This window comes from Epinephelus moara, chromosome 22 (genome assembly GCF_006386435.1).
Source record: "Epinephelus moara isolate mb chromosome 22, YSFRI_EMoa_1.0, whole genome shotgun sequence".
NCBI classification, from domain to species: domain Eukaryota; kingdom Metazoa; phylum Chordata; class Actinopteri; order Perciformes; family Serranidae; genus Epinephelus; species Epinephelus moara.
In genome coordinates this window covers 19,859,432-19,884,675 of record NC_065527.1, presented here as the reverse complement: position 1 = coordinate 19,884,675, position 25,244 = coordinate 19,859,432, and the positions used below count along the sequence as shown (strand labels likewise).

The following is a 25,244-nucleotide window of genomic DNA, read 5'->3' as shown; positions in this document are numbered from 1 at the left end:
GGAAGTGCAGGGGCCTCGGCGATCGCTCACGCCCTGAACTTCCGGCGGTGCCCCCAAGGAATCGCCGTGTTGTTTACAAATACTTCGGGTAGAAAACCAGCAGAGTTTAGCTATATATCACATTTTTCACGTCACTATATCACCGTGTAGACTAATCTGATGTTTGTAAAGTCTATAAACACAATGATTGAACAAACGTTACTATTTCTGTGTGCACGTTTTGTAATTAATAACATGGTTATCGTAGATTAGCTGGGCTAACCGTTAGCTGTTAAGGTTAGCCGTTAGCTGTGTCTGTAATAACCATAGACTTTATAAAAATAAGGTAATAACTCAATAAACGGTCCGTGAATAAAATATCTTTTCCAGCGGATATCTTAGTTACAACATGATTGAGCTAGCAAAGCAGTTTTGTGTTGCTATGTGTGGTATTTATTCAGTTATGGGAAATCACGATGTCTAGAAAGCAGCAGTGGCTGCAGCTGACAGGGACAGTTAGCAAAGCTAACATCAGGACGTCATCTGTTAAAAGCCTCCCGTTGTCGGATATGACATGAAACTACTCCAGTTAGCTCAATCATGTTGTAACTCAGACATTCGCTGGAAATTTATTTATTTTTTTCACGTTGACGAGACAGCGTTTTGGGTGGAGTGATTTTTTTCACGTTGACGAGACAGCGTTTTGGGTGGAGTGGCCGCCATGGACGCGGAGCTTGCTGTTTCTGTTGGTACACATTTCCTGGGGACACCTGCACGTCTCGGCCACGCCCCCTCCATTGTGATTGGCTAAAGCGCAGCATGTTCAAACTCAACCCTCCGAGCTAATGGATGCTAACTATGCTTAATGTGTACTGAAATATGCTATTACATTTTTTGCCAACACCGGATATCAAACAAAAGCCAGAGACTGTATCGTATTGCGTTACTATGAGCTGTAAATTCACCACTGCTAAGCAGAAGGCAGAAGATAATGTTTTCTCGGAGCCTGACCTCTGGGCAGCTGCCTCCGTCTCACTCAGACTCACCTTGGGTCTAGGTCTGCAGCTGTCTGTGGTGGAGAGCAGCATGAAAGAGCACTCACTCCGCAGCTAAATATTGGGACTCTGCACACTAACTAGCCAGAAAAAAACAAAAAAAACAACTGTTGGTCTTGCAGAATTTCCATCCAATCATGGGTCTCCAAATATTGATTCAAATCTCCGACTTTCAAGGGGCAGCCCTAATGGACTGTTTGATTTATGAGTGGTTATTATTTGTCAGCTTCATCAAATATTCACCATCTCTCTTTGACTTAACAGCCAACAGATCCAGTATAAATTACTCCAAACCTAACTTTAGCCTAGAGCTATCCAAATGAATCACGTGACAGTTTTTTTAATCCCCCTTTGTTTAACTGTTACAGTATTAGCTGTAAATAAACCTTTAATAAATGGTTTACAGCACAATATTATGTAGCTGTACCCAGATATGAGGGCATTTAAGGTGTTGTTTTAGGTGCTGTTCAGATGCTAAATATACAAATCACTTTAGCTCATATCTGCTTAATAACCATACGGATTTGTCTGTTCAAATTTTGGAAATGAGACAGATATGTCTGTGTTTGGAGCTGATTTTCTAAATCCTTCAACAATATTTTTAGTCCTCAGTCTAGATCACATGCAACCATAGACGGCAGTAAATATTTGCTCTCCCGTGTGGGTACATTAAAACACCAGCGAGGGGCAATTCGCCCAAAAGCTGGTGAGTTCATTCACAGTGCGTGATGCCTGTCTGCTCGAATCACCTCCTTTGAGAATGTCTCACTGCTCCACAATACCACTCTTAAGAAATGTGAAATCCAGCTGGTATTGTGGTTAACAGGCAAGTATGACTAAAAAAAGTGAGTCATTGAGCTGGATCCTGCCGTGGGTAATAGAGTAGGTGTAGCTTTTGGTAATACATTTTGAAAAGAGAATATATTTTAGTTTGAAAGTACAGTATCAAGCCTACATCAGACTCGAGGATGTGCTTTGTTGAACTAAGTTTTGCGTCTTAAGCTCTTAAGTTCAGTTCGTATTTGTTCTGTTGCTAGTTAAATATAGTTTTGTTAAATGTGCAATATTTTACTTTATAAATATGGTTTACTTAAATGCATCTGCCCTCCCATCTGTTGTTTGCAGTGGAGCTGCTGCTCGTAGGCTAGAATATTAACATGGGCATATTTAACTTTGATGCATATTCACACAGGACAGGTTTTATGATGCATATTAACAGGGGCTTGATACAGTGAATGGATTTGCACAGGCAAAAACAAATTTGACTTTTAACATTTTTTGGCCCAGATTCCCTGATTTGGCTGCCTAAGAGGGGGGAAATTACATTTCAAACCTGATTGTGAGACTTTGATCTAGATCAGAGCTTCCCCTCAACGTCGAAAATAACAAGTCTGTTGATGAATGTTCTTAATTTCTGACCCTTGGGATGTTTTCAAATAGGAGTTTAATCTAAAGGCAGTCATACACTTACATAATGTATTGTTTCTTAGCCTTCTTTACTGTTTGTGTTATCGTGTAATGTACACAAATGACAGCAATACCACCCAATGGTCGAGGGACTGAAGGCTTTATGCATCAAAAATTGTTGTCGTGTCTGCATTGCAGTGGAACAGAAAATGTATTCACTCCTCTTTTATCATCGTTTCTTGCGAGCTATATTTTTAAATACAGCTGTCTGTAGTTGCTCCAAACTGTTTGTGAAGTGACCTGAAAACATTAGGATAAGCCGGGGACGTATGAATCTCTGCTCTTAAATATTATAAATGAAATGCAGTGAAAGCCGCTTTTTTTTATCTAAGAGATACTATCAGATATCAAGCGTGGTCTCCCTCATTTTGAATAGCTGCGACACCGGTGTCAGGAATAATAAATTTCACTCTTTGTGTAGGTGGATTGCTGTGAAGTAAGTTAAAGTGTTTTTGCATTTGGTTTATGCATGTACTGTGCTTCCAGGCAGTCATAAACTGCTGTGATACATGAGCTCCTCGCAGCAAACTCATTAATGGAGAATTTATGACCAGTGATGATTTAAGGTGTAAAGGAAATTCATATTTGTTCATGATTTAGTTTAATGTATTAATTAAGAACAGCATTGAATTGTCTTTCTCATCTTGAAACACATTATGTCGAGGGGTGACGTCATTACAAATGTAAACAAACGTTATACAGCCTCAAAATACATTAAGGCCTAAAGCTAATCTGCTTTGACACCAAACTCTATTAGGGTATGAAATATATCACCATGCTCTTTTGATCCGCAGGTATCACAGTGGACCTTTTAAAGTGTAAAATCCTGCGAGTTTTTATTGACAGCAGTAAAAGGACATGATTTTCAATCCCCCGGTTCACACAAAGGGACATTCTAAGCTGAAGCTCAATAAAAAGTGAGATAAATCGAACCAAAAAGTTTAGCTTTTATTTTTAGTTACACTGCCTATGGTTACAAGAAAAGCCTTGTGTGTTAAAATAGGCTGCTTGTTGTCAAGTGTGTTACATGAGCTATTTCTGGTATATGAGACAAAGTGATAATGTAGGTGTGGTAGGTGAAGACTACTAACACTGTGCAAATGCCTGTGTTTCACACTGTTTACGGCTGTTCCAATGAATTAAATTAGGAAATAACAAGGGCACTTTAAGTCCCTTTAAGTGTTGAATCATTGTGTTAAACATGCCTCGAGTTGGATGCAATTGACTCTTTGCTAAGTCCCATCCATGGACGCATAATGTAGCTTTGGGCCGGCTCAGACCAGGGTCCAACAACAACTCAGCTGTGCTCCATTGACTCTAATGCAATCGTTTCAGATTTCCTTCATTTTCAGGCTGGTTTTGTGGATTAATTATACTCGTTACCTGGAGAGATTGGAAAAAGATATACGTTTCTTCCCTGTTCCAAAACCAAAATCAAACCCTAAAAAGTGTAGGGTTGAAGATACAGCCTACTGAATGCATACACATGCTGCTTTTGCTTTTTAATGATTATAACAGTGAAAAAAGACTGACCCTGCTGTACAGGAACCAGTGAAGGGAAACTTTGCTGATGTTCAACCAGCTGTGTGTCATCGCAGTGTGTGCAGATGAATGCTGTTTGACTTCCCTCAGAGATCCCTGCCTGTCTGGTGGCGGAAGTTCGGGTGCTGGCAGCAGCACGGGCGAAGCTAACCACCGTTCATCTGCACACACTACGATGACACATGGCTGGTTCAGTATCAGCAAAGTTTACTATAACTACTGTAACTATCTTTGTCTTTTTAACCTGTTGTTGCTGCTGAGTCAGTTTGACATCCTGGATATATCCTTCAAACACAGACTGTAGACCCCTCTGTCTGCTTCTCTCTGGAATCACTGTTTCATTTTTCCAAAATTATGATAATATTTCTTCAGGGAGTGCAGTCAGACCATCACAAAGGGGCGGGGCTTAGCGAAAGGTCAATTACAATGTGCTGTGACAACTTTAGGTGTTTTTTGCCACAACCCTGATTTTTTAACAACATTTCACCTAGTCTCTATATACAGACTCTACATTCAGTGAATGTAGAGTCTGTAGGCAAACCCCGGAGATCTTGCCTCCAGAAGAAGAGCGGAAGAGCCCTGGTTTCCGGTTGTAGGCTGTTTGTAGTCTGCATGATATTGACCAATCAAGTTTGAGCCGGCTGCAGTTGTTGCCAGGTTAAACGCTCCGTGCGGTGAACTAACGAGGCGGAACATAATTGGCGTCACTGCAAACTCTGAATCCATTGCAATGGTTCAACATATTTACTTGTATGTAAACGGAAGTCGGAAACGGAAATTCGCCTCCTCCACCCAGATCAAACCGGAATGCCAAAAAATCGGGGGTCTGCCCCCAGAGGCTGTATCGCTGTCTGCTGGAAGTCAGACGCCGAATGCAGCCGATGGGTTCCGAGAATGCATTTCACCAAACCTGTGGAGACAGTTGACCTAGTAGGTAGAAAATAGTAGCGAAAGTTAGCTAACGTTACCAAGTAGCGTTAGCCTGACAGCGTTCTATGCATGTACAGAGTTGAAATATAAAAGACTGTTATACTTAAGCACTTTTATTCAATTGACAGTCAATTCAGTCATGGCCCCAACCACACAAAAAACAGCACCCATCTGTTGTACACGTTCATCAGCTCTCCGTTTAAGGACAGTAACGTTAGGAGATCTTGGGGACATTTACTCCGTTTTGTTTAGATCACATCAGACATGAGTTTTAATTTTCTGACAATACCTGCTGTCTGTAGGTTCATCCAACCCTTTTATATAGTCATGTTGCTCTGTTTCCAATCCACACAGTATATGGATTCGTCACCTCCTGCCCTCCATCTGAACTTGATTTTAAACAAGCTCATTAGGAGGTGTCACGTGCAGTTAATTTATGAGACCAGATGATGTGTTGGCATTTTAAAAAAAAAACATGTCTAATGTAAGCAAATGTGAGTATAATGTTAATTGTCTAATTAAGTGCACAGGTTTGTCAACATTTGTGGTACATGCAATTTTTACAGGCAGTGTTGACATCTTAAACTATCAGCTATAGCGTACCATATGTCACGCTTAAAGTGCTTAAACATATAGTGTTAACATTTAGTTCCACATAATGATACTTCATGTCATTAATGCCGTAGCTACAGAGTATATTTGAACAAAAGAAATTGCCCTGATTTGCAAACGAGTCAATCCTTACGTTTTGTATTCACAGCTATTTTACAAGGCTAGTTAAATACCTTACACGGTTTTTCATTTACACATTAAATAATAACCCTAATAACATTAAATAACCATGCTGGTAAGTTAACACAATAAGATGTGAGTGGAGCTGGTGTTCAGCCATGTTGCATTAGATTAATTGTTAGCACAGTAATGGACTTGGTGTAATGTCAACATGGTAAGTAGAGTGCCACTAACATATGTGCATGTGTGTAGCAACATTAGGATAATTGTTGGCATAAAATACACACAAAGTAATTTAACCATGTCAAATAAAATGTAAGTGATGTATGTGCATATATGTAGCCTCTGTATAACATTAGGATAATTGTAGCACATTAACTCATCAGCCATTTGTCACCATTCAGCGGATTAGTGGGGTCATTATGAAAACGACGTCTGTCAGCTACTCTCTCAGACATTCATTAAACTGATTTGTCACTGTACTTTGTCACCGAGGACAAGATATATATGTATTTATGTTTTTATCATTTATGTTTGTAATGTATTCATTTATTTTGACAGCAGGAAAAAAACATCTAGAGGGAGTCAAATTGAGATTACCCCAGGGTGTTTTGTTTTTTATTATTATTGCATGGATTTCAAATACAGCTCTCTCCCACTCACTTTGTCTTTCCAGCCATACGTGCTGAGCCGTAGCAACATACAGGCACAACACTGCTAACCCCTGTAATGAAATGATGTCCCCCATGTAAGAATAGAGAGCTCACACTGACAAGGATCCCTCCGTCAGTTTGTCTCCTCTTGTCTTTGATTTACGCTGATTAAAGGAACCATTTATTTTCTAACTTACCATTATCTGAATGCTTTGATTACAGAGCTGCATCATTGTCATTTTGATTAAAGCTGCAATTTCCTTTACCAGCTTTTGTTCAGAATATTACTGGGCTTCCAGCACAACACCTCGACATCTGATGTATGTGTCTGAGTGGCAGAGAGAGAGAAAGATTAAGCATCCTATGAACAAAAACCCTGAATGGTGCTATTGTTGAGATCATTTTTCCTACTTTCTTTCCTGTCTGCCTCTGTCTTTCTCTTTTTTTGTGTCTCTCTGGCCCTCTTGCTATCTGTTTCCACCATTTTAAAACTTACTTTGCCTTTGTAACTTTTCTTTTCCACTGTACTCTTCTCTCTCAGCATTGTGAGGGAGAAGAATCTGCCTTTTTTTTTTTTTTTTTTTAATTCCTTCGCTAGATCTTTTTTTTTTCCACTTTATCCAATCTGTTCTCTGATTTTTCTCCTCTTTTCTGTATTCTGTTCTCCTCCGCAGTGAAGCGATCAGTAGATTTTAAATCGCGGGGCGTTAAATTATTCCCTGGCAAAGACTCCAGCAACAAGTTTTCAATATGTGAGTTCACATCTTAATGTCACTATGGCTAATGAACTAACGTCTGATGGCTTGGTTTGACTTGGACTGCCTTTGTTTTTAGGTTTGCTTTTTTAAAATTTTGTCTCTTAAAACGGCTGCTAGTTTCAACACATTTGTGCCTCTGTTCATTGACTTACCTTTGCAGACAACATGGTGACATTCACACCGACATATTGCTAAAAGTTGCGGCTACAACGTGACCTTTTCTGGTACACAAATGTGTTGAAAATGCCACAGCCTTTATAAGAGCATGCTTTTGCGTTCTGCCTGACTGTTTTTGTTGTTTGATGTTTTGTATATGTGTTTTCGTCATGGTGTCTTGGTTTATGCATGCTTCTTCATGGCTCGCTTTGATATATTTAATCATGGCTTGTTCTGATTAGCTTAATCATGGTTTGTTTTGGCTCGCTTTGGGCTTGTTCAGGGGATGTGAATCAGCTGTTGTGATATTGTTTACCGCCCCTCCCCCCCTCTCCTGCCTCTTCTCCTTTATTTCCTCTTCTCTTCTCTTCTCTTCTCTTCTCTTCTCTTCTCTTCTCTTCTCTTCTCTTCTTTTCTCTTCCCTTCCCTTCTGATCACACACCTAAACTACATTTTTGTAGACCTTAATACACAAGGCATCAAAGCAATTATTAACCCCTTGAAACCTGAGCAAATTGGCTTGATTTCTTTAAAAAACAGGAAGAAGGCAATAAGCGAAGAAAGAAGAAATGACCCAATAAATAAGCAAGAAACTGGTAAAAAGAGAAAAAACAAGAAAATTAGTTAAAAAAAAAAAAATCAAAAATGTGGAAGGGGTGCTTTAAAATTATAATAATAATTCTGTAACAGAATGTATTTATTTATTTACCTAGTTTTAAAAAATATATCACATAAATATTATTTATAATATTATTTTTTTAGATTTTTTTTTTTCTGCAATTTCTTACCAAGTTGCTTATTGCCTTTTTCCCCCATGTTTTTGAAAGAAATTGCAGCAGATTGCTCAGGGTTCACAGGTTTAAATACTTGTGAAAGGCGTCTGACAGCAAAACAAGAAAAGTGAAGTCTCTCCAGATTTCAGTGGGTTAAGTTCATGACAACATCCCTCTGCCACAGAGGCCAATGGTAAAATAACCAAAGAGAAACTAATGTATCTCCTCAATTATTCTCCAGTCCTCTCAGTCAGCAGCAAATTAAAGCACTATTGTGGATTTATCATTCTAATCTTTCCACGCAATAGTAAAATTCGGGGGTCCACCTTTAATAAACCCAAAAAGTTCCCCACTACTCTTCATTTTGAACTACCGCTAGTTGCTCTCACTTTGTTAAATTCCCAAGTTGTACGACTTTTGACAATAACTCTTTAATATGACTCTTTAATGAGACACCCTGAAGTAAAATTATCAAGTGTGAGGGTGCAAAATGGTTCATAAGTCATTTGACACACTGTAATGTAAAAATGGTCACATGGATATTATTTCATTCCGCTCAAAGCCTTTTCAGCACTCTGACATTGAGAGAACATGTACAGGAAGCATGAAAAATCTCCGAGAGGATCAGGACTTTTTTTTTGTTTTACTGAAGTTCCACTTATTAAAGCTGTCAGTGCACGCATAAACCTCACATATTTTAGAGTTATCTTACAATTCCCACTTTTTTTTCCTCACTCATTTGTCTATTATTCCTCTTCTGCTCTCTCTTTGTCTGTATTACGCGCACACACACACACACACACACATACTCTAACACATTTAACACACTCATAATGGCAATCATCATATGTATGTATGTTTAATCACATGTAATACAGTACAAACATTTATTAAACAGACATTTGCACACACAGAGGTTCATACATAAATATTAAACATGCATATGTGCATATTTGCACACCTACAAGGACATTTGTAAACACATGCACATATGCTCTGATACCTTAACACCAAAATGTACATACAACACATGTCCATGTCTTAATTTGTTTGCATGCTTGTTAATAATGATGTTTTCCTGAACATTTCTGATTTATTGGCTTGTTTTCCTTATTTGCTTGTCCACACTGTGGTTGTGTGTGCAAATGTGTGAGTTTATGTGTGAATCTCTTAAATACTGTATGAGCTGAGCTAAGCACAGCGCAGAGACACGGCGCATCCCAGATCCATCAGGTTTCCTGACAGGTTGGGGAGTCATGGTTGAGGTTTGATTCTACAGATGTGAATTTGTATGTTAATTAGTTTGGCTCTGATTGGTTCAGATGTTAATTTGCTCTGCTGCGACTGGTTTAACTCTCCAGTGGAGCACAAAAGCTGTGTGTGTGTCTGTGTTTGTCCGTGCATACGTACATGTTTATGTTTTCTGTACATGTGTTTTTGTAAATGCGCATGTATGTATATGTGTGTAAGTACGTGACTTTGGGCAGGTTTTGTTTGTGTGAGTGTGTGCGCACAGTACTGATACTGTAACCAGTCCCTCTGTTATGGTGTTAATAGTCCAGATGGTCAAATTAGCCGCTCCAACAAAGCAACAAACTATCTACTCTAACAAATACACACACACACACACACCAACCACCTGCTGGGTTTGTTGATACGGACTAAACATGTACATGCATGTTAGTCGGATAGCCCAGACCGGCTGGGTGAAAGAAGAGATGGGCAGTATTATCACTCTGCATGTGTTTGTTACACATAATTGGGTTCTCTGGCGTCAGCATCTTTGTTTGAGATAAAATAAAGTCATACTTGTTTTGCAACTAGTGCCGGTAAACACATATGAAATTAAGTAAAACAGCAAACTGAGGGTGCTATTTTTTGGCTTTTATATTAAAACAGTAAAGACCTTAATCAGTATTCTTTTTATCCATTCAAAAACCTTAAAAAACAATATTTGCAGCCTAACACTCAGTAGTTTAATCATTTTTTTATTTCATTCTAATAGTGTAATATTATTTATGATTATACCGACTGCAAACTTAGCAGCTCATTTCCGTTTTCTTACCATTTTCCTCTTTGCTTTCTCTCAGTAAAATATTTTTTGGAGCTGTGTTGTGCGCAAAAACACCTTGTTTTGATGAGGTAAACAGTGACTCATTAGAGCAGCAAAATACCGTGTAGATATAAAAGCTACGGTGGGTGAAGTAAGTTTAAACTCATTGAGTGAAAGTATACATAGCACAAAAAATTATGAGACATGACGATAATGTCCATCTCTATCCCAATAACATAAACAGAATTATGTCATTTCACAATCAAACGTAATTTCATCACACTATTGAAATAAGCGATCGCCGGAACACCGCCACATTGTCGTCTAATTGCTGCTTTAGAAATAAGCTGAATTTTCTACTCCTCCAAAACTACATGATTAGTTGTGTTTCCCTCTCATTTGAATATCAGTCCATGCATTTGAATATCAAAATACACCAAGGGGTGTTTTGTTTGCTGTATAGCTGAAGTAAATAAGCACACCAAGACAGTTTTTCCCTCTGGTAATATTCCACTGACACCAGACATTAGGAGAGGATGAACGACTGAAAAAAAAAAAGACACAAAAATCCTCAGAGTGGCCTAATTTTACATTCATTGGTGTGAATGAAAGATGAGGGGAACTCAAGGATTATTCAAATAATTTTACTCTCACCGTGATCTCATTAAGGAATACGAGAGATCCCGTCACGTGGGGCATTTAAATTGAGTAAAAATAGGTCATCAGTGGACTCGGGCTCATTAAAACGCTGTCTTACTACTAATACTTTTGTTGTGTGCCGTCTTACTAGAAACAGCGTTATGGCATATGATGGATCCCTTTCGGTATTCAAATAAAGTACCACAGGAAAAAAAATGTACAGTGTATTTTGAATTGGAAAAATGGAGAGCTTTTGAATTAGAGTTTGTGTTTTGCTTTCTTTCAAACACACACAAACCTACACATACACTGTCCATTACTCAATTAAAAAAAAAAAAAAAAAAGATTTTCAGTGAAGACAATAAAGCAAAATGACATGACACAAGAACAATTTTGGCAAATATAACATGACATAAAAGATAAATAAAACAAAGACAGGCAAAGTTAACTGTGGGGATGAAAAGCACAACATATGTAACAAAGGCAGCAAAGGTAAAATGAACATACGAGTGATACAGAGGAGTAAAATATAAATAAATCCTAGACATACAATGCAGGATTTTCCTAAAAGACAATGTACATAAATACATAAGAAATCACTCTCAATTATCACTCATGACCAACTAGGAGTGTGTGGCAGTGTATTTTTCTGCAGAGACTCTGAGTTCGGGAAATTTAGTGGGCGTGTACCCCTACAGCGTTTAAGCGACATTAAGGCATAATAAAAAGGTAGTGACCAGATGTCACACCTTAAGCAGCATGTGTCCAAGAGACAAAGCGTTGAGAAAATGCCAATATAGCGAGGTAAAACGCCAAATAAGAGTGAATCGGTGAGTGTGTTTCCAAAAAAAAAAAAACAATCCTGCACAGTATACCATTAATTGCTAAATTAATAATAATATTAATAATAATAGTATCAGTGAATGCTCAAAGTTAACCCAGCAGGTATGTGTCTTTAAAGTTTTAAAACTTTGAAATGCACAAGAGAAAACATAAACTTAAATAAATACATTTTTTTTATCCATTTTCTATACATTAGTGTTGTTTAACAAAAGCCAATGAAATATAGCTGTGAGGTTATTTATATAAAAGGGGAGGCTGAAGAGAGTGAGCGACAGGAAGAGATTAAGAGACCAAACAAGCAAGCAAGAAATAAAAAGGAAAAAGTAGTAAAACAAGAAAGAAGATGGATAAAAGAAATGAGTGACATACTGTACCTATACTGTCAACAACAGTATTGTAATTAGAGGCGGAGACAGAGGCAGAGTCGAGATGCATTGTGTCAGATGCATGTTTGTTGTGATGTCGCAGTCTCAAAGTATTTGTACAGTTCTGCCTGTTGTCTCTGTGATGTTCGGAGTGTTACTGTCAAGATTAGCTCCTGTGTTTCTGCGAGCATTAAGATAGTATCTGGAGTGCCGTGTCGTCCCTGTCTGCCTACCTAACCGTCTAACCCGTCTGTCTCCTGGTCCATCTAACGTGTTCCTCCTTCCACCTGTTTCCTGCTGTCTCTAAAGCGACTAAGCGACGAGGCAGGCTTCCAGAAACGAAACTAAAAGCGGAGGGCTTTAAAATTTCCCTTGGACGTCTTGTGCTGAATGCTACCAAAAGAATGACTTTGAAAGGGAGAGTCTACTGTAAGCTTTGTCTGTCCCTCATTCTAATCTGTCTGTCCCTGGCTCTCCACCTGTCTGTGTCTCTGTGTAGTAAATGAAGGTGGTGTGAGACAGGCATCTAACTCCTGCCCTGACCCGGGAGAGCCAGAGAATGGAAAACGCCACGGCGGCGATTTCAGGTACAATTTGCACCCACGGACTGCACAGAGGAACTCTAAATGACATGTTTTTAGTCAGACATAGATGCATAAACATTCACATAATATACACATATGCACTTAGAGAAACCTTTTATCCCTATTTTCGGTTTGTTTGTTTGACTCTGTGTCTTCCCTGTGTGTGTGATTGTGTGTTTATGTGTAGCATTGGCAGCGTGGTGCAGTTCAGTTGCGGAGAAGACTATGTTCTTCAGGGCAGTAAAACCATCAGCTGCCAGAGAGTGGCTGAAGTCTTCGCAGCCTGGAGCGACCACAGACCGGTCTGCAAAGGTAAGAAATAGCTCGCAGCATACAAATTACTGACACCGCAGTGGCAGACACAGATACAGATGGAGAAAGAGGCATTAAGCACACATGTGAACATAAGAAAACACTCAAGCACAACAACTCCCCGCGCACACTGCCTCAAAAGGTTGCCAGCATGTTGCCTTGGCCTCTGCTCAGGATGAGTTTGTAGTGCTGACTTTATAGTGGAAAAAATCCAAATTCAGTTTCAAGCCTCTGGCTATGAAATTCTGAAACAAAACACTCCATAATCCAATGTTTGCAGTGTAGCGCCTCACCAACATGCTGCGGTTGTACGCTTTCATCAGGGGAGTTATGATAGTGATTGTTCATGACCTAAAATTACACCCTCTGTCATAGACGCAATATACTGTAGATAAACACAGCTGTAAACAAGCACCAGGTCTGATCATTATTGCTCAGTATACCATACAAATTGCAATTTGCAACACAGTTTTGAAAGTGACACAAGATGTGTAATCTGCTCATACAGTACATGCAGTGCAGCGAGAAAAGTGAGTGCAGATCTTAATGTTTAATGGGGACAGGTGTGCGTTTTCCATCATTTCTCTAAGTGCTCTGATAATTAACATGTTTTAGACATTCATTCTTCAGCTTCCTGTACTGGTTACCGATTTACATCTGCCGCTGTTTTAGTCTCAGACTTTCCACACACACTCACAGAGGCACACATGCACAGAGAGAGAGAGAGAAGGAGAGAGGGCGTCTGTCATGTTAAATGCCAAAGTCGTTTGTCATGTCTCCCTTCACTAGGCCTCAGACTTTGGCTGGAGACACATACTTTAACATAAAAACCAATATTCACTGGGTGTAGGTCTGTGTGTGTGTGTGTGTGTGTGTGTGTGTGTGTGTGTGTGTGTGTGAGGGAGAGAACAAGCTTCAACATCTAACTAATAATCACTGAGATATAGAACTGCAAGGGAGGGAAAAAGTAGGGAAAGAGAAAGTGAGGACAGAAAGTGAGGAGGAGAAGGTGGCGAGAAAAAGGCTGAAGAAAATGTCGCACCTACTCTTTCCGTTTAAATTATAGCCTCTGTAAAAGTATAGCTCACTATATCCATCACAAGACATTAGCATATGAACACCACCTAAACTTTTGCTTACCCAAGTGATGTAACTTTTTCTTTTAACAGATTCAAAGTATCTGAAACATAAGTCTTAGATAGAAATGTTAAATAGAAGCATTTGCAAACTCCTCGTTTTAATCTAACTGTAGGAGTGACCTTAAGAAAAGAATCCAGCCAGACCTGGATGCTCATTTTGTTATAGTTATTGTTTAGTTGTAGTGGTGGGCATCATTTGGAAGCCAGTATATGCTCAACTTCCCAAATCACAGGCACCACACAGCTTGAGACATTTCATTTCATTTTATTGGTTTATTTAAAACAGGGACAGTATACAGTACAGTGTATATATTGCACCAGATATAGCACCAATTTTCATCTGTTGTCCCTCGGCGTGAAATATACTGCACATATAACAATAAAAAAATGAAAATTACTCTAAGCATTAATACATACATATATCAATATAAAATTAGAATTCCACACTACTTTAAAAAATACATACATCTCTAGGACAGACCAGTGCATAAACGGAGAGGATTACTGCACCACCAGCAACATGGCCAATCACAGCAATACTTTAAAGCGTACATCCCATCAAACCAAAATCCCCTGCAGTGGTGGCAAAGCAACAGTATCAGGTACAGGAAACTGGCAAGTGTGCTGGCAAAACCTGAGTATACCTGCGATATCGCTTCCATCTGAGAGACTCATTCTAAATTGACTCGACTCCCTAGAGCATATGGACATGCTGATTTACTTAAACAAGAATGAATAAACTCATGTCTTAATTAACCCCATATAGTCAAAACAAAATTATGGTTAATTTATGTAAGACATTGCTGTTGTCACTGGTTTTATTATACTGCTATTATTAATATTGTTTTCACTTGAACATGTGTTCACAGCTTGCGCTTCCTTGATGGACGTGTCTGGAGTTTATTGTGCTTTTGCACAAAATTCTGTCATTTAAATACTTTTTAATATATTTTCATTATTCATGTTAACTGTAAACTTATGGTTTAATAGTCTAATTGAACATTGCTTGTTTAATAAATGAATTTGAAATCACACTTGACCAATACGTGTGTAACAATCCATCGATTTGGATTAATGCACTGTAAAATGATCAACGATCCAATGTCTACGATGCAAAGTGAAAACATCAAACCATATCGTCATCTTTAGTAGGGATGTGCTCAATTAGACGTCTAAATGATTAAACGTCCGCCACTTTGCTAGTTGGCACCAGAAATGTTAGTTGGTTAAACCAATTAGTGTTTTATTCATGTACAAGGCAGCTTAACTGTCATGCAGCTGCCCGCCACTAGTGGGGGCTACAGAGCTGTCAGACAGCAGTCTCCCTCCCAGCGGTAATGCTCAAGTAGACGTTCACATTCATACCACACGGCGCAAAGTGTGTCGTACTTCAGCGGCATTTATAATCTGACGTGATTTTTTAAGATTGTGATTAAAGGCTGCAAAGGGCTCTTAATGCACACAATATTTTTTGGGACAATGTTTCAAATACTTAACAAAAACTTGTGCTAAATTTTAGTGTTTTCCCTTTTTTAGACTAGTCAACTATTCTTAATTCTAATTCTCGTTTAGTCGACAGGGAAATTAGTCGCCACAAACATCCCTAATCTTTAGGATACGCTTTTATTTTGAAGGTCTCTGTCACAGTCAGACAGCGGCAGGCAGACAACAAGCAGCCGGGGGAAAGGCGATGAGGATATTGTTGTTTACTCAGGAATAAACTTAAGCGGTTACAAGTACTTTATTTATGTGTTGTTTTTATCTTTTATACAAGTACTTTATTTATGTGTTGTTTTTATCTTTTATGACCAAAAGCAAAAAAGAAAGGGGTGGCAGCTTCTTTTGTAAGTGATTGTGTTATACGGGCAGATGATATCGTCTCATATTGATCACAAACCCCTAAAACACATCAAATCGAAATCATATCGTGGCAGACTTTGTATTATCAGCAAATATCGTATTGTTGTTCAAAGAGTCGATATATAATATTGTATCATGATGAAACTGGTGATTTACACTTCTGCTGGACAATACAATCCAAATCTTACACAAGATTTTTCACTAGTACTCAAATATGGAAATTAGTAGGACTACACCCAAGTCAGAATTATGTCAGCGCTCAGCGGGATGTTTAGAGTGACAGTGACATTCATGTGATATAGTAAACAAGCCAAGTTAGCCCTCCAAGCTAATGTGTGCTAGCTACCCTAGCAAGGGATCATAAATGTGCAACAGCATTTTTGCCAACACTCGATATCAAACTAAGCCAGACTGTATAGAATTAATTTGCTGTGAGCTGTAAGTTCACCACTTCTGAGTTAGAAGTTAGAAGATAGCATGGTCTCAGAGCCTGACTGGGTAAAGCCTCTCTTCCTTTGAATAAGCTGTCTCCATTTCACTCACCCTGGGCCTAGGTCCGCAGCTGTCTGTGCGGGAGAGCAGCGTGAAAGCAAAGAGCACTCAAACATCCCTTGAAGTACACTGCACACTGAGTGACAAAAGAAAAAAGCTTGACTCTTAGTCAATTGAGAGGTCTCTCCGACAGATTGAATCTTTGACTTTCAGGGTGCAGCCCTAGAAATTACTTAAAATGCCCGTCCCTGCTTCGTAGAGAAACTTCCTCTCTATCAACCCTGCACTGAGAGGTCAATGTGCAAGGTTAGCTCCAGAGTAGCACCCTGGGGGTCTGTAGGGGGGCAATATCTTGCTCGGGGACACCTGAGCAGGGCAGATGCCAGCCAGCAGTGGGTCCTGCACCCTTGCCCTTTGGTTAAAGGACACAGTGGAACCACAAGCTTCGACTTCTATCCTGGGTTTCTCTTGTGAACCAGACACACAGGGGGACTGACCTCCATTAAGCTTTTTGTTAGCATGACAGCGCAGATTCTTGTAAGCCTGCAGGATATAACCTGGCCAATGCAGTTAGGATGTGACTGTCTCACTTGGGCTCTGATTGGTCCCTGCCAATCAACCTTATTACCCAGCTCATTATCAGAGATATTATAGTGCTGATACCCTTTGATTGGCTCTTTAAGATTGTGAATGGCTGTTAGGGATTCATCATCTCTAAACACTTTATAATGAGCAATTAAATATAGCTACCGACATTAGGCCAATCAAGTCTCACATTTACCTGCATGTGATGATGGGCTAAGCCTCCCCGTAGGGAGACTGCCAGTGACATTAAAAGTGGCTGATGTTGTCCCCTGAAGCGGTGAATGGTTAAAAAGGATGACCTCTATCACTGGGAAACAGAGCCATCAGTCAGCGGGGATCTTTGAAGGAAAGGTGTACGGGCAGGGTGAGACACTTTTCACTGAGTTGCCGTGGCGTCTGAGTAGCAGGTGTGCCTTGCTTAAGCTCTGTTGAATTTAAAACACAGCCGCTGGTATTCCCAGCACGAGGAACTGTTCAGTGAGCAACTTTTTGACAAAGCCATGACAAAGTGCACAATCCTGCTTCATGGTTGTTGCTAAGTAACTAGTGAGTCGGTGCTAGTTGATCTTTGTTATTTAAAGCACCTCACAATGGAGGGCACTGTTACTCCAGCAGGGTCCCGTAATACAATCTGCAAAACTCAATTTTTGCCACCCTATGCCAGAAAGCCACAGCAGGAACAACTATTCATGATATGCATTGTTGTCAGGGCACGACATGATCTTTGACAGATCTACCCATAACTGTAAATGCCATTGAATTCTACATCTCATGCTTGTTCAGACAATATTGTTGGAATATACTTTTTTTGTTTACTGCTCATACAAGTGCAGCTGAGCGTCATTGTTATGCAGTATATCACTGTCCTACTTGGTGGAACAGAAAGACATCCATCTTCAAAAATCCCATAAATCCCAGGATAACCACACTGAGGTTGCTTGAAGGACAAGCATGTAACACTCGAATAGTATCTTTTTGACAACAATGCTGTGGCTTTATTTGAGCTATATGCCAAGATCACTCGAAAGAGAAAACAAAACAAAAAAAGAGAAACCACAATACTATGCAACTGTAAACATTGCAAGTATACATTTAAAGCTTGAAATGGGGTGTTTTGGTGGCGGTGGATTTGCTGAAAAGCATAGAAAAAATATAGAGACAACTCTTCTATTTTTAAACCTTTTCACAAAAAAAACTGTTTCCCCTTAGGGACAAAGACCCAATATTGAAATTCTGAAAATAAAAATGCCTCACAGGCGAGAGGGAATGGCTCGTCTAAAGCTAATAGACTGTGAGTAGATTAAACTGGGCTGTTGTGTAGAAGTGGTCTGTGGCTCTTTATCATTCATTTCATAGGTTTTGCTACCTCTTTTGCCAGTCAGCAACCAGGGTATGATATTGACATGTCTGGACTTAATACAAAAATTTTTCTATCTTCAAGACCGCCAGTCATGCCATGATACCGTGAACCTGTGAAGAAAACTTCTTGCATGCCTCCCCGGAAAACAGCAAACATATTAATTTAGTGAATGAGTGAAGATGACATTAAACAAAAGCAGAACTATATCAAAACAGTTCATTATAAACTCACACAGCTAATGCAGTATAATACAAGTCTCATTTACCCAGTCATGTGCTCAGTACCTACCAAACACATGCATTTTCCCTACAAAAATGAGAGCATCGATAAGTGTCACTTTCAGTTCAGTTTTAAATAGTGAGGTGTTAGCGAAAATGCATGGCATTACTAATTGATAGACAAGTGGTCAATTTGTGGTTGCAGCATTCCTTTAACCTTTACCTGATGTCATGCAGATGATGTCCAATCAAGTGTGGGGATTTACTTGGCATCTGACCAGTGGTGGGGAAAGTAAACAAAATGGTACTTAAGTAAAAGCATTGACTTTAAAATCATACTGGCTCAAGTGGAAGTAAAATGACTCATAAAAACAACTACTTGAGTTAGAGTAAAAAAAGTGTCTTCCTCAAGTAGTGAATAATCTTTTTAAATGCAGTTCATTACAGCAACGTTCAAACAGGTCATTAACAGGTAATAACAAATGCAAAGTGCACCTTTATTGATGTTGAAGTGTCACATCCAGAACCAGACAGAATTTGACAAAATAAATGCGGTTGATGTGGAATTCTCGAAGATCGAGATGTCTGCCGTTTTGGGCTTACAAAGTAGTCGGCGCATAATATGTCTGTTACTTGTTGTCATTTGAAGGGCAAACAGGATCTGAATGTTGGGCCAGGGATGTGTATGTGTCTCTAATGAGGGAGACGTAGGCGTTTCATCTTCTGACATGATCTTGAACCGTAGTCAATTGAAAGGGGGTTGTGGAAGAGATAGGGCCACACCTCTGTTCCAACTGCGGTGCTACGATTGGCTAGTAGTATCTTATCTCTTGCCGTGGGACAATTGCTGTCATGCGGGTAAGCTCAGCTGAATATCAAAATGATTTAGAGCTAAATGTAGTTGGTAAAGTACTGAGAAGTGTGTTGTCTGATGTAACATAGTAGAGGTACATACATTTCATCACAAACATACTCAAGTAAGAGCAGAAAGTATTCTGTAGAACTATTCTTAGAAGTACAATTTATTTAAAGAATTACGCATGTAACAGACTAAATCCAGCGTGTTACGACCCATCACTGTATCTGAGTGCATCAGGCTTTATTATTCTGAATGCAGGTGCATGTGTGACCAATTCTTTTAGCAGATCTTTCTGAAACACTGACAAACCCAGTCACAATCTGGACAGGGAGCCAGCGCTGGACTACATTGTTAGTTGGATACTATAATATCAGCAGGTGGGGTGATGGTGGGCTTCACTAATGGCCAGTCATATCTGCTCATCTCATCTTCTGTATAAGCAGCAGTTTCTGGCCTGCCTATGATTATACAGCACCGGGAAATGCCTACAAAACTTTTAATCTTTTGAAGTTAGGTTTAAAAAGACACTGCATTTCCTGATCATGCATAATGATGCGAACAAAGCTTTTCTTTTTTTAGAAGACATGTATATATATGTCCAGTTAGGCCACAACTGCATTAAGTTACAATACATTACAGTAAAATGTTTTAAGAATAATTATCAATTTGCTACATTTTTGTTTACTAAAGGGCATACTCCAAATTATTTTCACTGTACAAACATGGAACCCGTGCAGCTTACCACTCAAGTGTGTGGAAAAATACAGAAGGTTGAGTGCCTATTTTGATTTTGAAATTTAATTAAGGTACCCGCTATGTTTGAAGAGGTGGTCTGAGCTGATGGAAATGCCACTGCAATTTCATTCCAAAATGTGAAAGCCAACAAAAAACATGGAGCTGCATCTGCATAAACACAACCTGAGGAGCACCACTCCATCCACCTTGGCGCAAGCGTGTTCAAGCCACCAAATTACCAAACACACACAAGAGCAGAACCATGTACTTGATCCCATTGAAAATGGCTGTGTGCCTCTGTTTGTGTCTCGACTGGCTTAGCGGGTGCATGAAAATAAATAAGATTTTGGAATGAGTTCAACAGGTAAGCTGGTGTGTGAGAGCAGAGTGGCTATAATTGTGTTTTATTACATGTATCTTTGATCTTCAGTGAGAAAACATTGTCTTCTCTAACGCACGGGTGTCCTTATTTAGCCTACTTTGCTTATCCTGTTGAACAAAAATGGAATGAGAGAAAGGCTGTGTCTAGCTGAACACAGCTCATATTTGACCTTTACATCCAGACCAGCCAATAGCTAAAGTGGAAACTCATGAATAACATTGAGAAAGAGGCAATCTGTCAGGAAGCATCAAGCCAGCTGATTTATTAAAGGGTCACCTCTGTCAAAACACTTAAATACAGCTAAATATGTCGTTTGGAACATCAGTGAGAAAATAAAGTGAATGTATCTTGAAAATGTGCCCTTTATATCGCAACACTAAACCAATACAAAGAGACAGACAGAGTGGTAATCACTTTATTAAATGCAATAAAGCGATTACAAAACTAAACACAAATAAACTACAAAAATAACCATCAAATCGCAATGTCCTTCTGTCCACTCCTACAACACTTTATGAGAGAGAGAGAGATGGAGACAGAGAGACGGACAGAGAGAATGAGAGAGGGAGTCCATGTGGCACCTTGATTAATGGACAGATGGCAAGGCCACTAAGCCAACTCTCTCTCTGTCTGTGTGTGTGGGTGTGTGAACTCCAGGGGAGCTCAGTTGATCGGCCTGAATATACTGACTCAACAGAGGGTGCTATATGTCAAACTGATACACACACAAACACACACAAGCACATATGTTTACTTCAAACAGGAAAGAAGCAAAGGAAAGAAACTTCAGTGTGCCAGCAGGGTACAACGACTACACTAAATGACTGTCTCTGTATGTGTGTCTCTGTGTGTGTGTGTGTGTCTCTGTGTCTCTGTGTGTGTGTGTGTGTGTGTGTGTGTGTGTGTGTGTGTACCCATTAAAGCTCTGACCAGAGCGAGGGCCATTGGAACGCTGTGTGCCAGCTTAATGATGTCATCAATCATTCTCCTTGTCCATTGGTCAGTCTATCTGCTCCCGTAGGCAGCCTGTTAAAACGGCCAAACACAGTGATCTAAGGCTCAGTGTGAGCCCGTGGCATTTAAAAAAAAGTTTTCACCCAAAAAAATCTGATTTGAACTGTATTCGACTTGCATTAAGTTTTCTGTAATATTCATACAAAGTCGAATTTGCTTGACTTGATGGCACCAAATAAAAACTGTCAAACACACTCAAGACAAAAGGGTATCTGTAATTAAAAATGAACATGATAGCTTTGACAAGTAATATGTGTCCTTGTTATCAACATGAAAATAGAAGATGCCCCCCAACCATTTCTGTCAAAATCGTGATTTGAGGTTTTCATTTTAGCTTACCTGTCTGGTTGGTTACACATCATCCTTGTCAAAGTGACTTTAATAAGAAATTTCCTTTTATGGGTATGATCCTTTAATAATTAATAAACTTTAATCATGAAGTTCCTTTGATAAGAAATTACCATCATAAGGAAGTTAACCATTTTTTAAAATCACCTCACACTTAGCTTGTAGGCATTTTGTGATGGACTGGTAGATTATGTTGCAATGTCACCAAAGCACACCACTGATTGATTTCTGACTTTATAAGCTCAGAAAATACAACACAGTCTAAGCACTGATAGCCGAAATATCTTCTTACTGGATAAAATTTACTTCATGAGCCACACCAATAGCAATAGTAACAGTTTACAAACGAGCACTGGGACCAAAGATGTATTTGTACCAAGAGGACGTTGCTGGACAAGTAGCATGCCATTTCCAAATAAGCCCATGAATTGTGTACTTCTGAAAACTCATCCGTATGATTTGGTTTTAGTTTCTATCTGATTCACCTCATCCCCAATTCTGTGTATGCTCTCTGGTCGGGGTGGAGGGTCAGGCAGATAATCTGGAACAGGTAGGGGTTAAGTGTCCTTGGTATGCTTCAGCAGGTATTGCTGTATGGATGATTGAACTTGAGCCCTCCGCTGTGGGGACAACTCACTAACCGCAAAGGCCGTCCTGCTGAGAAAGCAGCAGTTATAGACCTTGAGTGTGAGGCAGAGATCAGACCAAAGGAAGCACTTACAACTCTCTGCTATGCTAGAATGGAGAACCACGTCAAAACATTGTGAAGCCGAACGGCGTTAAGATTCAGGCTCTGAAAACATTTCTCACAACAACCTTCCCAATGCAGTTATGCTCTGAAGCCACAAAACAAAACTTTGGAGAACTGTGAGCAAGGGCATTTTAGCTACACTATAGGCTTTGGCAGTGTGATCCTTGCCTGAAACATCATTTAATTTTGGTCCGCATCCCAACGGTTTATGTGAGTGTGCATTTGTGCGTGTGTGTTAGAGTGAGAGAGAGAAAGTGAGACTCCTGGGGGAATCCAGTTGATCTGAATATATAAACTCAAAAGAGGATATGTTGCTACACACACATACACACACATACACACACACACACACACACTGCGGTTTCTGCCTTAAGCATTCAGTTAATCTCGCTCGTGATTCCAACAATATGCTTTTAGTACCAGATAGACCTCATCAAAATTTTTAATTTGATCTAGAATTCATTATCGCTTCAATGATAGTGTGGCCCTTTTGGCTTCAAGCCCTCCATACTGTGTGCCAGTATAAATAATGATGAGAGGGAGAGAAGGAGATTCAGAAAAGGACAGAGACAGAAACGAAGTTGGACACACAGACGGACAGAGAAGCTGTGAGACAGCCATTATGAAAATACTCCATCACAAGTAGAAGTCCTGCATTCATAATTTTGCTTAAAACTGCACACTGTGTTTTTATCACTAACAATGCATCACATGACATGTAATATAAAAGGTGTCACTCCTATAATTAGCACTGATGTGCACCTCCATGGAGCTTTTAGTGTCTTTTAGCTCATTGTTTTGTTTTTCCAGCCTCCAAACTCAGCACTCATCAACCTAATCTCAAGCAAGCTGATTTTTCTTTCAGTGAAAAAGCACTGATGTATGCTACCTGCCGAGCACTTAACTGCAGATGGACAACTTAAGCAACTTGTCAGTGAACATAGCTGAGTATTTAGCAGCTAAATGGCCAGAAATGTTCCTTTGAACATGGTGGAAACCAAAACAGTGCAAAAAGAAGATGGAATATTGGACGTATATGCATCAGGTTGTCAGACTACAACCTCTAAATTAATGGTAATGTCAGTAACATATGTGGGCTACATAGGCAACTGTATGCCAACACTTTAGGTAAGGTGAGCAAATTTCTAAAGTAGTAATATGTCAGTGTTGTGTTTACAGTTGGCTCAGCTGCCCCCAAAAGGCTAAAAGTATTGATTAATCCAGCTTTGAAGATATACCATGCAAGATATTCCTAGAAACAATGTATAGACTTATACAGAAGTACTCCCTCTCACTCATCCAGTGACCCACTAGAAGTGTATGGTGGTATATTTTTCTGCAGAGACTCTGCCCTCTGCCTGTATTGTCTTCTTATTACACAGCTTTATCAAATACTCAGTTCTGATTGGTCATTGGTTTTGAAGAGCAGACTATTCTTATGAATAACAGAACATTGCTATGGGCATAGTTAACATCATAGACATTGAGCAGAAGCAATAAATCCTTTTTAAATCAATATTTTGTGTCAAAGTATTGTTTTTCTTAGTAAGTAGCCGTGTAGAAAGTGGGATACATACGGCAAGTGGGATGTTGTTACAAAATGAACCTGTTTAGGTTGATTTAACACCCTTTCGAACCCTAGTAGGGTTCATTTCGTAATAATGACCACCTTACTATTTGTAATTCATTACTTATTTTGCTGTGCTTGGAACGTCCTGGAGAGAGCACTCAAGTGAGATTGGGACTTTATAAAAAGGTAGCTACCAGGTGTCAGACCGTAAGCAGCACACCTACAAAAAAGGCAGACACAGTGCTGAAAAAATGCAAGTATAGCGAGGCAAAACACCAAACGGGCAAAGCTCGTGAATCGGAGGTTGGCTTCCACTTTCACTGCTAACAAACAGGAGCCAACAATTCCTGCATAGTATACCTTTTAGTAGAAGTACAGAAGTATAAATAATAATATAATATAATTAAAGCATCAACATAAGCATTTTTAATTCCGATTTTAGATCATTATACATATACTGTGTGTACTTTATATACACATAATATTTTCCTGAGACCTATACTTTTGTTTGGTATACCTTTTCAATTTCTCCTAGCTATTTCGGGATCAGTAGGACCAAATGAGTATAAAAAACTAAACATTGTTAATGATAATTAAGTCCCAGTGTCCTCAAGTGAGACCATACTAAAGTCCCCATGTCTTCAAAGGAGTACTTCCTAATTAACAGTGTCTTAATTTGTTCCTGTTGCTAAAATTGGTCAAATGTGTTGGCTTATAAAACTACAAATGTCATTATTCATGAATAAACAAGTTTCAGCCATAAAATGTGATCAGGTTTTGGGCCTTGTCCACTTTTGTGTTGGGATCGGCTGCAGGCTGACCTGGCAAAAGTGTCCATGAATGAGGACAACAGGTCTAAGTTAAGTAGAATGAAGTATAAGCTCAAGTAAACCCAAACTGTGATGTACTCATGTGAGGACACAGGGTCTCAGAAGGATATGCATGAAATTTTATAAAGTGATGTTTGTACCTAAAGTCTTTACCAGCAAAGGAGCTAGTAGCTACAGTGGTCAGCTAAATGTGGTGAACTAAAAAGTACAAAACTTCGACTTTAAATTCGAAAGCATTATAAAGTCGGATAAAATGATAA

The 25,244-nt window shown here is 39.3% G+C and overlaps 1 protein-coding gene across 1 annotated transcript in view; it reads left to right on the top strand.

Moving 5' to 3' along the window:
- csmd3b (CUB and Sushi multiple domains 3b) overlaps positions 1-25,244 on the top strand; it is a 478,068-nt gene that overhangs the window by 291,245 nt on the left and 161,579 nt on the right. Inside the window, exons 7-9 of the mRNA XM_050035068.1 lie at positions 7,033-7,110; positions 12,445-12,532; positions 12,717-12,841. Coding sequence (XP_049891025.1) covers positions 7,033-7,110; positions 12,445-12,532; positions 12,717-12,841 — 291 coding nt within the window. The remainder of the gene's footprint in view (positions 1-7,032; positions 7,111-12,444; positions 12,533-12,716; positions 12,842-25,244) is intronic.